The sequence below is a fragment of the Mycotypha africana genome, assembly GCF_025528875.1.
Source record: "Mycotypha africana strain NRRL 2978 chromosome Unknown BDF20scaffold_2, whole genome shotgun sequence".
Classification (NCBI taxonomy): Eukaryota; Fungi; Mucoromycota; class Mucoromycetes; order Mucorales; family Mycotyphaceae; genus Mycotypha; species Mycotypha africana.
This window is the reverse complement of record NW_026515726.1, coordinates 2,352,066-2,364,852: the sequence shown is the minus strand read 5'-3', so window position 1 is coordinate 2,364,852 and position 12,787 is coordinate 2,352,066. Positions and strand designations below refer to the sequence as shown.

The 12,787-nt window shown below is 39.5% G+C and overlaps 5 protein-coding genes across 5 annotated transcripts; 3 read left to right on the top strand and 2 right to left on the bottom strand.

The window, feature by feature from the left end:
* Positions 1-1,360: 1,360 nt before the first annotated feature.
* On the bottom strand, positions 1,361-2,449 carry BDF20DRAFT_853968 (uncharacterized protein). Its single transcript, XM_053080163.1, has 3 exons — positions 2,296-2,449; positions 2,064-2,179; positions 1,361-1,967 (listed from the first exon to the last, which is right to left on the bottom strand). Exons 1-3 carry the CDS (start codon positions 2,364-2,366, stop codon positions 1,852-1,854), a joined length of 303 nt encoding a protein of 100 aa, XP_052939500.1. The 5' UTR covers positions 2,367-2,449; the 3' UTR covers positions 1,361-1,851.
* A 209-nt stretch (positions 2,450-2,658) lies between these two features.
* BDF20DRAFT_306886 (uncharacterized protein) lies at positions 2,659-4,578 on the bottom strand. The gene is made up of 3 exons (XM_053075167.1): positions 4,352-4,578; positions 4,005-4,269; positions 2,659-3,926 (listed from the first exon to the last, which is right to left on the bottom strand). Exons 2-3 carry the CDS (start codon positions 4,107-4,109, stop codon positions 2,748-2,750), a joined length of 1,284 nt encoding a protein of 427 aa, XP_052939499.1. The 5' UTR covers positions 4,110-4,269; positions 4,352-4,578; the 3' UTR covers positions 2,659-2,747.
* An 851-nt stretch (positions 4,579-5,429) lies between these two features.
* BDF20DRAFT_910662 (Cut8 six-helix bundle-domain-containing protein) lies at positions 5,430-6,669 on the top strand (the record flags this gene model as incomplete). The annotated part of the gene is made up of 4 exons (XM_053083730.1): positions 5,430-5,436; positions 5,499-5,660; positions 5,753-5,985; positions 6,046-6,669. 4 exons carry the CDS (start codon positions 5,430-5,432, stop codon positions 6,667-6,669), a joined length of 1,026 nt encoding a protein of 341 aa, XP_052939498.1.
* Positions 6,670-7,481: 812 nt separating this feature from the next.
* On the top strand, positions 7,482-9,299 carry BDF20DRAFT_815444 (kinase-like domain-containing protein; the record flags this gene model as incomplete). The annotated part of the gene is made up of 5 exons (XM_053077082.1): positions 7,482-7,959; positions 8,059-8,178; positions 8,263-8,572; positions 8,655-8,754; positions 8,826-9,299. 5 exons carry the CDS (start codon positions 7,482-7,484, stop codon positions 9,297-9,299), a joined length of 1,482 nt encoding a protein of 493 aa, XP_052939497.1.
* A 462-nt stretch (positions 9,300-9,761) lies between these two features.
* On the top strand, positions 9,762-12,604 carry BDF20DRAFT_813955 (FAS1 domain-containing protein; the record flags this gene model as incomplete). Its single annotated transcript, XM_053076929.1, has 5 exons — positions 9,762-10,072; positions 10,130-10,295; positions 10,341-10,440; positions 10,524-11,166; positions 11,203-12,604. 5 exons carry the CDS (start codon positions 9,762-9,764, stop codon positions 12,602-12,604), a joined length of 2,622 nt encoding a protein of 873 aa, XP_052939496.1.
* Between the last annotated feature and the right edge of the window lie 183 nt (positions 12,605-12,787).

The following is a 12,787-nucleotide window of genomic DNA, read 5'->3' as shown; positions in this document are numbered from 1 at the left end:
CAGTTCCTTTTGCAAATAATTTTATTGTTGAGCTAAAAATTGCTGCTTTTCATGCTGCCGTCCGTTTGCACTAATGAATGTGTCTCTTGCAATGGACAGGTTTTCGATTATCTATAAGCTATTCTCAGATACGTAATTGCAAGTTTCTTTAAAAGGAGCTATATAAAGACATTCTTTGTCAATTTTCACGGAATTTTCAGTTTCGAAGAGCTCGATTTCCATGAACAAGCAAATAGTGTTCCTCGAATTCTGCATACAACTGTTGAAAAGACGTGCTCGAATCATGTTAATGACCTTAATTACCTTCAGTTTACGATTTACAATTTATGATTTCTTTGTTACATTTTTTTTTTCCCTGTTCAGCTTAGAGTCAAATTGCAAGAAAGGGAACACACAGATCAGTCAGAGTGTCGAAATTTAAGTTTGCCAAATCGCGTGTAACAGGGCAACGCAGTAATCAAATAAACGTCCTGCGTAAGAATCCTCTCTATCCGTCATAGTAATCACTCTAGAAAAAATTCATATGCCACGCCGCCTGATGTTGCGCTTATCATAATAGTTGTCATTTTACATCTTCCATTTGATGTGTCATATGAACTGAAAACAATAGCATGCACGAAACATTGTTCAAGATCATTGCAGTTAATTCAGGGGTTCGATATGATTGGCTTATCCAAGCTGTCATTTTTCGCCGAAGTAGGCAGCTGTTGATAAGAGTGAAAAGCTCAAAAGGTCGTACATAGACCGGGGATTCATCATGATACACTCCTTTTCGCTCAAATGAGCTTTTTTTTTCGTATATTCCACTTTTTTCTGCAATCGAAACAATGACCGTTTCCAAAGGAACATGATTTCCTCACAACTGTTATGATTAAAGTTATGATTGCAATTGCCTTTTCACTTCCCTTCAAAGCCCCTAAGTCCTACAGTCTACGAAATGAACCTATTGGTAGCGACTTTGTGAGACAGTTGTGCTTCTCCCACGTGACGGTATTAGCAATGAAGAGCACAAATTAACATGGCTTTTTCCTTGTCATATACTTTTGTAAAAGGGGATATAAAATGAAACTATCACAGCATTAGCTACAATAGGCAATTTCCGAAGAAACATAGAGCGGTTTATTGACGGATTTTTGACATTGCCTAACCAACTGTTCAAACGTTGAATTGAAAAAAGAAACGGGAGAGTTGAAAGCAATAACATAGAATGACTGCCCACATATGAAGGGTGATTACATTTCACGTTTTGTGTAAAAGATTGTTTTATATACACATCAATTCGAAAGAATGTTTTGACTCATGGTACCCTGATTCACCACCAGAATTTCTCGAGTTACGGTTACATGCAATCATTGTAATGCGCTAAAGCAGTATGCATAATGCTATCTTTGACACGCTTCTGCAATGCATGTGTTGTTACACCTTGTTTTTCTGCACTTTATCGCTGACAGGTTATCGATTGCATGTTTGCAATTCAATCAAAGTATAATAATCAGTTCAACAGCTGATGTCATAGTTGAACTTCTTTGAGTATGGCATAAGAAAAAGAGATCATGATTCTATGGTAGCAATATCAATATACAAAAATGACCGTTTTTCACCATGCCGTCATTTTTTCAGGTGGAGAACCATCCATATCCAACAATACACATGAGATATACAGGCCGACATCATTCATACAATAAGTACTGTCGAAGCACGCGTAAGATTAAAGTTGTCGACGCAGTATATTCAGCAAACAATTTATGTACAAACAATTTCTCATATTTTTCTATTTCTTGATGTTTCTCATTCATTATAAGTATGGTATAATGTGTATACATATATGTATATATCTAATGGATCAGTCCACTACCAATTATTGGCTTGTTCGATATCTTCCAACTTCTTAGCATGCTTATTTACAATTTGCAAAATATTGTTGATTGTAAGGTTATCCGGTTCTAAAGCCACTTTCTGCCCATCGCCTATACGTCGGTAATATATTGAAGCCAGATGACAACTTTAAGTCATATACAACAATAATATGTTGGTTTTAGCATATCAAGCTTTTATCAACTTACGGTAAGTCACTTTAAGTTGAGATGGTGCTTTAGGATCTGCTAATACATCGGTCGCAATCTTCAATGTTGGGTTTATTTTACGAGTATTATTTGTATGCACGTGAGTCAAGAACAGCCTACATATGTCGAACAAGAAGATCATTTGTTAGGTTTACCTTCCTTTGAACATCCCCACACTCTGCAAAAAATCCGATTCCTCTATTAACTATGTTTCACCCTAAAGTCTGTATACCTTGTTGACTTAGAAGCAGCGTTGAAAGGTGATAAAGCTACTTTAATCTCTGTGATTTGTTTCATAAACATCTTGTAAATGTTGCCAATGGTTGGACCAAATATGAATGTCAATAAAATGTATGCTTATAATGAAATTATAAATTCAAAAATGGCCCTGGCTGTCAAAGCGGGAAGGGGAGGGCTTTTTGAAATTCAGCTGATACAGCGCTCACAACCAGCATAATTCTATTTCTCAAAACAAATCACGCACACACACACTGGCAATAGGTATGTGAGACGCTCTACTAACCCACAAACTCAATTAAATCAAAAGTAATAATCTTTTGATACAATGAATAACCATATTTTTTTTTTTTTTTAGGTCATTTATTATAGTGTTTCATCATGGCCATTGCCGTTCTAAGTGTTTTTATATCCTTAATGACCTCGTTTTCTTCTGCTGTAATTGGACTACACTGTGTCTTGCTGCATTTCTTCTTCTGTTCGTTGTTCTTGTTCATCATTATTTATTCGATCAGAATTAGCTAGGTAATCCTCCGAAGCAGTGTGTTCCTGTTCTTCATGATGATCCCGTTCCTCTTCTTTATTATCGTCGTCCTCTACTTCTTCTTCCTCAAGACCGTTCAGTTCCTTCACACCTTCTTCATTTACATAAAATTTGGTTGCACTGGTGATCCCAATATCGATTAACCATGAAGGCATTTCAGGGCCTAGATGACCTTTTCTGATCATGTTCCTGATACCGTGGGGTATATTCTCACCTTTCAATCCGACGTGAAAATGAATGAGTGGTTTATGTTTGAGTCGACCATTGGCGTTTGAGGTGCTAGTGGTATTCGAGGTATCAGGGTCATGGGAGTGATCCTTTTCATTGTCAGCTTCGTCTATGTCCATTGACATAGTATCTGAATCTGGTGTTTGCGGTGGTCGCTGTGGTGCCGCTTCATCATCGTCATAGTCAAACGGTAGTTCTACATCAATATCCAACTCTGTCGACCCATAAAACTGCCCGAATCCAAAGTTTTGCAGCACTTGGCGAATACGCTCTTTTCCTTCTTTTTCATCGGTAAGGTGTTTGATACGCTTCCTTCGTTCGCTCGATAACCGTTTTTCCCGATCTATACCGCTTTCAATGTCCCATTCATTGTGAAGTAGTGATAACGCAGGATCTTGTCTTTGTCGAATATCCAGTGGATTAGAGGATAGACTGTTGTATGATATTTTCAGGCCGTCTTTAGCTCCCTCGCTCCCGTTATCCATTTCTTCTTCTTCATCGTCATACTGCGCTTGTAATTGTTGTTGCTGCTGTTGAATCAATAAATGAGCAAATTGCTCTTTTGATCGCTTGTCATAAACCACATGTTGCAAGTACTGCACAGCATCACTTTTAAGAGTTTGAATTTGCAACCTGTCGCCATGAAATGTTTCCAAAACAGCTTCTTTAAGACTCGTTTGGTCGCTGGTATAAAATGGACCGGTATACATTACATATTCTGATTGAGGATAATAGACCATGTAGCCTACGGTTTGAGTACGAGCTTTGGCAGAGACTTGAATATCGTCAAGCTGAGAAAGTTGAATTCGTGTCCAATAAAGCTTTGTCTTTTTATCAAACATAGTGTACAGATACTAACAATAAGAAGAAGCACGTTCACATATGAGTAAAAGGAAAGATAATGTGTGTATGATTTTTATAAAAGAACATACACAGTTATAAAATTGTGACAAGAAATCTTCCATTGATTCCTGAATTTTGGACGCTTCTCGGTTAAGCCTTAGCTTACCATTATTTTCTTTTGCCAGCATAAACATTAGATATTAAGTCGTTAGTTGCGCATATTTTTCATTTCTCTTAAACACGTTTCACCTTACTTTTTAAAACTTTGATAACAGTCCATCTTCTTATTCTTTTGTTTAAAATAGCACCTTTCGTATCCAAATAAGCAATCTGCACAGCGCGCAAACCTTGAGGCTACATAGTAATCCGTCACAACCTTGTGAGCAGGGATTTTGAAAGATTTCAACAATTGATCCAATGGTCGTGCACTACTTACCCAATCTTTATTGAGTATTAACTCTACTATGTCTGATTTTGTGATTTTGTCTGCAGTGTAAGCCTCAAACGTAGAACGTCTATTGGTAGGTGCTAGGTCAGGTGTATCGAACCACTGTGCCACTATACTCTGCAGTTGTGGAAGAGTCAATCGGCGAAATAATTTGTATGTGTTTTCATCATGCTTCACGATGGTAAGATCTTTTTCTGAAAACATTAAAATCAAAGGTCAAATAGGGACAAGCTCGAGACATATTGCTGCTTTAGAAAAATTGGGTTTAAAATTAGGAAAAGGAAAAAAAAAAAAAAAAAAAAAAAAATGAAACCAGGAAATGGATTGACTCCATCAACGCGTTATTGACATTAAATTCGTTATAGGGTCGGCTTATATCTTTTCTTTTCTCTGAAGAGCATTCGCGCATTGGGCACGAACAGTGATCACCAGCTTCATCTAAACATTTAGTAACAGTAAAAAACAAGTGAATAAAAGCGATGAGATGCATTGCGAACCTGCGTGTATGTATCAAGCGATTTCCACCTGCTACCACGCCTATGAAAGAACAACACTGATATTCTATCTCTTAAGAACTCAAGATGATACTATTTGAATCATGAATTGGAATTTTGGCTCTCGCATTGAAAGAAATACCCAGCGTATTGTTCTATTTTCTTATTTCTGACCCTTCAGTGTGCCTCAAGTAAATAGCCTTACTTGAAAAAGATCTTCGTGCTTAGGGTCACGAGGAAATTGCGTTTCATTTGAACCAATGAGAAAGCTTAATTACTACAGTTACATGGTTGCTGATCCCGCCAATCAGGAGAGTGACTTACCAGAGGAGAAACTTCTTTTCGGAGAGGCTCTTTTTTGTATGCGCAGCCATTGTCTGAAATGTATTGGTTCGATTCTGGTAGAAAAAAAGTCAATTTAAAGAAGCTACAAAAATTTCTTTTTCGTCCTTTGTGTGTATACCTTACTCTCCTTTTTCCTTTTCTTTATTGTATAAGAAATAAACTTCCGAATGCTCAAGTACCACTCAACACATGCTTGCCCTTCAGCTGCAGAACACCAACAAGAAATGATGAGAGGTAATGAATGACTGTCCATTGACTTACACAACTGCAATAGTGCATCTCTAACACTCTCTTAGGTCGTAAACGTAGGAATTCCGAAGATGAAGAAATGGCAGATGTTCCTAGTACATCTACTTCACCACTACGAAATCTGAGCTATAAGTCAAGGATTTTGGATATCAAACGGCAAAAAACCAATACAAGTTTTCAAAAAAGAGCCACGAGAAGCATATTACTAGGTAACATTGTCGTCGAACTCTCCCGCCTCCCTATATATATTTTTTTTTTTGGTAGATGACGTGTCCTAATACAATATTTATCTGTTTTATAGATACCTTACAGAAAAATGATTTGCTCAGTATTCTAAATTCAATGTTGAAGAAGCAGCCTGATTTAAAGCAAGATTTGCTCAATTATATACCATTGCCTACCATCTTATCTTCAATGAACGTTTTAATGGATATGGAAAAGAAATTCTTGAATAGCTTTCCGTTCAACAAAAACGGGCCTGGTAGAGATGACTATACCTTTTCTAGAGTGAGAGAGAATTTAATGGATTATATTGTAAGTTTTCACTTTAGTTCAAAAAAGTAGAACTTTGACCAACCATCTATCAATGTATAGGACACTATTATACAATATGCAAACCACTTCACCTCTGTCATGGTTTTTCCAACCACTTGCTTTACTTTCCTGGATCATGCAACACACATGGCCCATCGTTTACCAACATGGAATAATCAGGAAAATAACCAGTATAAAGCAGAACTTTATCAGCATTTAAATGATTTCTGGAAGTTAGCCATACAAAATACAAATGATTTCCTTACGAGTACAGATCAGCAGCGACAGCAAGAAACACATAGCACATTCAGTCCACAGACAGTCAGTATTTGGGCCAAAAATTTAGCACAGCATAATAGTTACACCCATGGATTGTATTTCACAGAAGCTGTTCATGAGTTCACCGATAAATTAGGTTATTTGATTGGTTTATTGCCAAATACAAACTCTATGATTGATCACCATAATTATAGTGGTCTGTTATCGATGGGAGGACCTTTGGCAAGTACTCATGCTGTTGCAGCTGGTACATCTTCCGCACCAAATTTAATCACATCAACGAATTCTGCAGGATCAGTAACGCCTGGAACAGCAGGCCCACCTTTATGTCATTCTTTATATCCCTCATTATTAGAAACCACACCCACGCTCACTTCTGCTTCAGTTGTTGGCGACAGAAGATAAGCACTACTTAGCGCTCCTTTGGTTTGTTCTTCTATTATATCATCTTATGGCTATTGAGCCTCCTTCCTCCCCCCCCCCTCTTCAAATCCAGCTTAATAACTTTCTATTTTACTTTTGACGTTTGCAACTTTTATAGGATCTCTTATAGTTTGTCTGTCGCCCTTTTCCTTCATTGTACATCATTCCTTTTCCCTTTCCAAAATCAAATCCTCTTTTGCACCCCCCCCCAAGTTTTTATGCTATCCATTAATTAATTCTATTGATGCTGCTTATATTATAAAACTACTTAGTATGCAGAGTAACAAATGAGAAAATTGTGTCATGTTTGTTGCGAGAGTGATCTATTTCGTCTTTGGGCTTAGACTTTTTGTCACATTGGTACACCTATCGGATTTGGTAGATGCCCCTTAGATTTCAAAGACCTTCTCTCTTTTTTTTTAATTTTCCATTTATCCATTACAAATTTGGTTTACAAACAAAAAAAAAATAATCGGAAGAGTTAAAAAGAAAAGGCCGCTTTTAGATCCTTTTCTTTTCTTACTCAACAACTTTTTACCATGTCGAACGATTCAACACCTACAACTTTGTCACCAGAAACAGCATTACGAGAAGTTAGCAAAGAGAATACGCCTACTGTTACTATTACCACCACGGCGTCATCAAGTCCTCTTCCTACTCCCACCTCTTCGTTGACTTCAACAGCGACCCATCCTGAGCTGCCCCAACAACACCCTACGCTCAGCGATTCGAACACTTCTTCTGTACCCACAACGACCACCGCCACCTTAACGGCAACGACCACCACAACAACAATGGCAAAAAAGCCGAAAAAATCTCGTCGAGCACGTCCTGTGCCTGCTGTTCGAGAGACGTTGGGCGCTAAAACACTCGAAACAGCGGAAGGATTACGTAAAATCAACCAGTATGTTTTGAAAAAAGAAATTGGACGAGGCGCCTTTGGCACGGTACACTTGGGCCTCGATGAAACGACCGGTACAGAATATGCCATCAAAGAGTTTAGCAAATCACGTTTAAGAAAGAAGGAACAGATGGATTTGTTCCGTCGGGGTGCAGGCGGGCTAAGAGGGAGAGGAGGCATTCGAGGACGTCGTATGTTTGGTATAGGAGGCGTGAACAGACAAGGCACTGCTGTAGGTGCAAATGCCACACCAGAGAACCCATTAGATTTAGTGAGAGGAGAAGTGGCTGTATTAAAAAAATTGAGCCATCCGAATATTGTAAGATTGTATGAAGTTTTGGACGATCCTTCGAATGATTCACTCTATATGGGTAAGAAGAAGGGGGGGGGGTGTTGATGGTTTTCTTGGAGAGTGAAAAGCAGGAAGGATACTGATAAATCCATTTTGAATTCTATGTGTGGGAGAACAGTATTCGAATTGATGGAAAATGGTGTTGTGATGTCTATAGAAATGGATGCAGTAGCAAAACCCTATTCTGCTGAGGATGCCCGACGTTATTTTAAAGAGATGATGCTTGGTATAGAATATTGTAAGATTGTATTTCATGGAGGGCAGCGCCAATCACTGTATGCATGAAAATCTAAAGAAAAAAAGCTATTTTATGATCCCATAGTACATGCCAACGACATTGTGCATAGAGATATCAAGCCTGATAATTTGCTGCTTTCAAAAGACAATGTGTTGAAAATTGTTGATTTCGGTGTATCAGAAATGTTTGTGAAAGGCAATGATAAATTGAAGAAATCAGCAGGAAGTCCTGCTTTTATGGCTCCTGAATTATGCATTGCCAAGCATGGGGAAGTGTCAGGTAAAGCAACCGATATATGGTCTATGGGCATTACTTTGTATTGTATGATCTACGGTCAACTACCGTTTAAAAGTGCCAATGTATTGGAATTGTACGACATGATCAAAGAAGCACCGTAAGTTTTCAAGAAAGGATGGATGGAAGAAGGAGTAGAAAAAATAGACTGATCAGACAAATGCATCTCTTTCCTTCCTTAGAATTGACTATCACGAGGTTACAGACACCGATTTACTTGACTTGTTCGAAAGGATATTGGATAGAAACCCAGAAACACGTATTACGATGAAGGAACTTCGTGTAAGTATATGTGTAGGAGTGGGCTGGCTTTTCCTCTTTTTCATCTCATCATGTTTTTTCATCACAAAAAGGAACATCCTTGGATTACCAATCGTGGTACTGAAATCATGATACCGGAAGCAGAAAACTGTGATATCGTGTCTGAAGTAACAGAGGAAGAAATGAAGAATGCCATTAAAAGTATTGGCAGTATATTTGCGGTCATGACGGCTGTATCTAAATTCAAGCGTCGTTCACGTCGTAAATCCAAAAGAAATAAGGAAAAGCTAACCGCAACCATCACCAAAACTGAAGACGGTGATGATAATTCAGTGTTGGTCACAACATCTACTGCTCTACCAACAGAGAAAACGGATACAGAATCAGATGCAGAGACATGTACAAGTTACTCTTCAGATTCCTGTACATCATCATGCTTTTCAGAGAATCATGGTTGTCATCATAGCAGTAGTAGTAGTAGTAGTACTAGTAGTAGTGATGGTGAAGACGATGGAGGAGAAGTGAAAGAGAAAAAGGTGGAAATCAGAGTTGTGAAGAATGAGTAAGCAGCGACGTAGTATATTCCATTTATTGTAAAATAAAAAACCAGATATCCATTTCAAGCAACTAAAAGGATGAAAGCTACGTAAATATGATTGTCCTTGTCTAAGAATAACCTTTTCCGAATCTTTTAAGGATATCTGATACAGCTAGACTATTCTCCATTGATTCTCTCAGCTTTCAACTAATTTGCTTTGATAATTTCACACCATTTTCTATTCCAGAATAAAGCATGTTCTAGTCAATAAGATGGTTTTTTGAAAGTGACGTTTTCATGATGGTTTCACGCTATCGAAAAGCCTGCGGGGGGCTGCATAAATGTTAAAGATCCAATTTTGAATAAAAGATAATTGATATATTACTGCGCGTATATATCTTTGTGTTTTTTTAATACTATTATTTGCAAGTTTTTCTTTTCTTTTTTTTCGTTGCTTTTACATAACAACAATTTCATATAAGAAACGAATATGCTTTATAAAAAGATACCAATATTGCTGTTTCTGTTTCTATTCACCAACTTCTGTTTATTAAGATCTGTCACAGCCGACAGCCTTTCATCTTTGTTGACGTCCAACAAAGGTGGTCATGGTGGAGGCGACGGCGACAATCATGATGGCAAGAGAACTATGTGGAACGTGCTTACAAGAGATGGTCGCTTCTCTATACTTCTCAGACATATTGAGGACAATAATCTCACCGATATCTTTAAGCAAGAAACACATCCCAAGACGCTCTTTGCACCCACCGACAAAGCGTTTGGTGCCCTAGGTGGAGCTGCGTTGGATGATGTGGATGGTGGTGATGACAACCTTTTCTCTTTTATTTACCGACAAAGAAAAATGACTGCTGACCAGATCCTATATCACCTTATACCTATGACTGCTGTGAAGTCGAATGAGTTATGGAACGGTCGTTTACTGAACACTACAGCTCAACTGTATAACGTTCAACAAAAAGTAAAAGTAAGAAAGTCCAATACCGATATTTACGTGGGCGTTGGCGTTCACCCACCACAGGAAAGTGATACTGACGACAGCATCGCTGAGCTCGATGGTTTGGAAGCTCGAATTACAGAAGCGGACTTGGAATTGTCGGATGGCGTTATTCATGCAATCGATCATGTGTTATCTTTACCTGCATTTTTAGGTAATGGGGTTAGAAGAAAGCCCAATGCTCTCTCCCACAGCATCTCTGGATTATTAACTGTCGCTTCTTTGTTTCCACTTTAGATGAAACTTTATCTTTGGATGAAGACACCAGAGGCTTTTATGATCTTAGTGTCAAGGCTCATATGAAGCGTGATCTGAAACAAGCTGCTGGTAATACACTTTTCGTTACGCAGCATGATCAATTCGGTGATGCCTTGACCGACATTGAAAAGAATTACCTCCAAGACCGTTCGGGAGCCAAAGACTTGACTCGTTTCTTGGGCTATCATATTGCCAAGGGCATCCATTTCAGTGATGAACTTATTGAGGGTGAAACGACGATTCCTACTCTGGCTGGCTCTCAGTTAACCGTTGTCGTGAAAAAGGAGAAGGATATACCCAAGATCACTGTGAACGGCATCCCAGTGATTCGCAGTGATGTGATTTCGGCGAACGGTGCTGTTCATATTCTCGAGAGCCCGCTTGTACCGGGGGATAAGAACAAGTTCTTTGACTTTAACGCGAGAAAGATGCTTGTGGGAATGAATGCAAGTCGCTTTGTTGAATTGTTTGATGAAAACGGTTTAGGTGCCTACCTGGATGCTGATAATTTGAACAATGCGCCTATTACTATCTTGGCTCCCCCTAATGAAGCACTTCAGGATGATGATGATGATGACGATGGCGATGGCGAGGACGATGCGGATAGGGAGGGCGATGGGTTGTTTATGCTTGAACGATTTGAACGAGGTCAAAAGAGAAGAAAAGCTATTCAATCATGGCTCAAATACCATCTCGTTCATGGTCGCTGGGAACCCAATGAGCTGGTGGACCATCAATTGCTTCAAACGGAGTCCAATGATCACCTCAATAAAGGAGATTATCAACGTTTGACGGTTCACATCAACAACCAAAATGGCAATAAGGATATGTTCCAAAAGAGAACGATTCTCTTTGGCCAATCCGGGGCAATGAATGACCCTGTGGCTGTCGGTGACAATATGCTTATCTACACTATCTCACGTCCACTTGCTTTGCCGCGTGAGCCTCTCAGCCGCCTTCCTGTCAATTTAGAACTCTCTACTTTTGTGGCGAGCATTTATGCGTCGGGTGCACAAGACACGTTGGAAAAGGCACATAGTATCACTTTATTCGCACCTACCAATGCCGCTTTCAGTCGTTTAGGTCTTGTGGCGAAATACCTTCTCCAGCCCGAAGGAAAAGACAAATTGAAAGAGGTGGTGACGTATCATGCTGTGCGCGGTTTGTTCTATACCAACTCTACTACGGCGGGAGAGCACCGTGAGCCTACGCTCTCTTCTGGCGGTACAGAAATAGTATTGAACAAGACGCAAGAGGGCCAGCTTTTCCTTCGTGGTAGTGGTGCTGTGGATGGCCAGGACCGTTCCATTATTGGGCAAGTCAGAGAGGAAGCGAAGGATACGTTGACAGCCAACGGTGTGATTCATACCATTGATCGCGTTCAAATTCCTTATACCGTCGAGATTACGCACCGTGATCTCTTGTCGATGGAAAACGCCAATGGCTTATTAGACGTTTTGCATCGTACAGGATTGGACAAAGAAGTGTTGGGCGGCGAGGGAAAGAACAAGACGTATACGTTTTTGGCGCCCACGGATCGTGCTTTTGGAAAGTTAAATTACACGGAATGGATGCAAGAGCCTGAAAAATTGCTGAAACTTGCCAAGTTGCACATCTTGCCCGTCTCACTACCTTCCTTTGACGTGGACCATTTATACAATACGATGACTTTTCAGAAAACGGAGAACACACCCGAGGATCCCCCTGTGACGGGCCGAGACTTTCCTACTCTTTTGGATGACACGCAAGTCGTCATTACGAAAAATGTCGCTGGTGGCTACACCGTACGTGTGAAGAGTAGTACACAAGAAGGCGCTGACATTGTGAATATTGGACGCGTGTCATCCGTCAATGCTGAGGGCTACGGTGGTGTGATTGAAATTGATCGTGTCTTGATACCCAAAGAAGAAGTCAGTTTGCGAGGCATGGCTTGGTGGGCTATTGCCTTGATCGTCTTGGGTGTCATTCTAGGTCTGGCTCTCTTGGCGTTGGTTGCCTATTATGGTTGGCAATGGTATCAATCTCGCAGAGGACGTATCGCTTTACCTGGGTCGGAGTAAAGGCCGATGTGTTTATGTACTCTTTCATCCGTTAAAAAAGCAAAATTATGTTTATCGCTTACATGCTCGTTCGTTTATCGTAGGGGGACAATGTAACGCAATCGTTTATATTTTTAGCGCAGTATTTTATCAATCAATAAATGTGTTTATGCCCTATTTCTTTCACTTGTTGCATTGATACGG

Bases quoted from the DNA above. Each gene is read 5' to 3' on its own strand.
- BDF20DRAFT_853968 (XM_053080163.1), bottom strand. From the start codon at position 2,366: ATGTTTATGAAACAAATCACAGAGATTAAAGTAGCTTTATCACCTTTC. The intron at 2,180-2,295 runs GTATACAGACTT...CGACATATGTAG, and splicing joins GCTGCTTCTAAGTCAACAAG to GCTGTTCTTGACTCACGTGC. The intron at 1,968-2,063 runs GTAAGTTGATAA...ACCGACGTATAG, and splicing joins TCAACTTAAAGTGACTTACC to GCGATGGGCAGAAAGTGGCT.
- BDF20DRAFT_306886 (XM_053075167.1), bottom strand. From the start codon at position 4,109: ATGTTTATGCTGGCAAAAGAAAATAATGGTAAGCTAAGGCTTAACCGA. The intron at 3,927-4,004 runs GTATGTTCTTTT...TCTTATTGTTAG, and splicing joins TGTCACAATTTTATAACTGT to TATCTGTACACTATGTTTGA.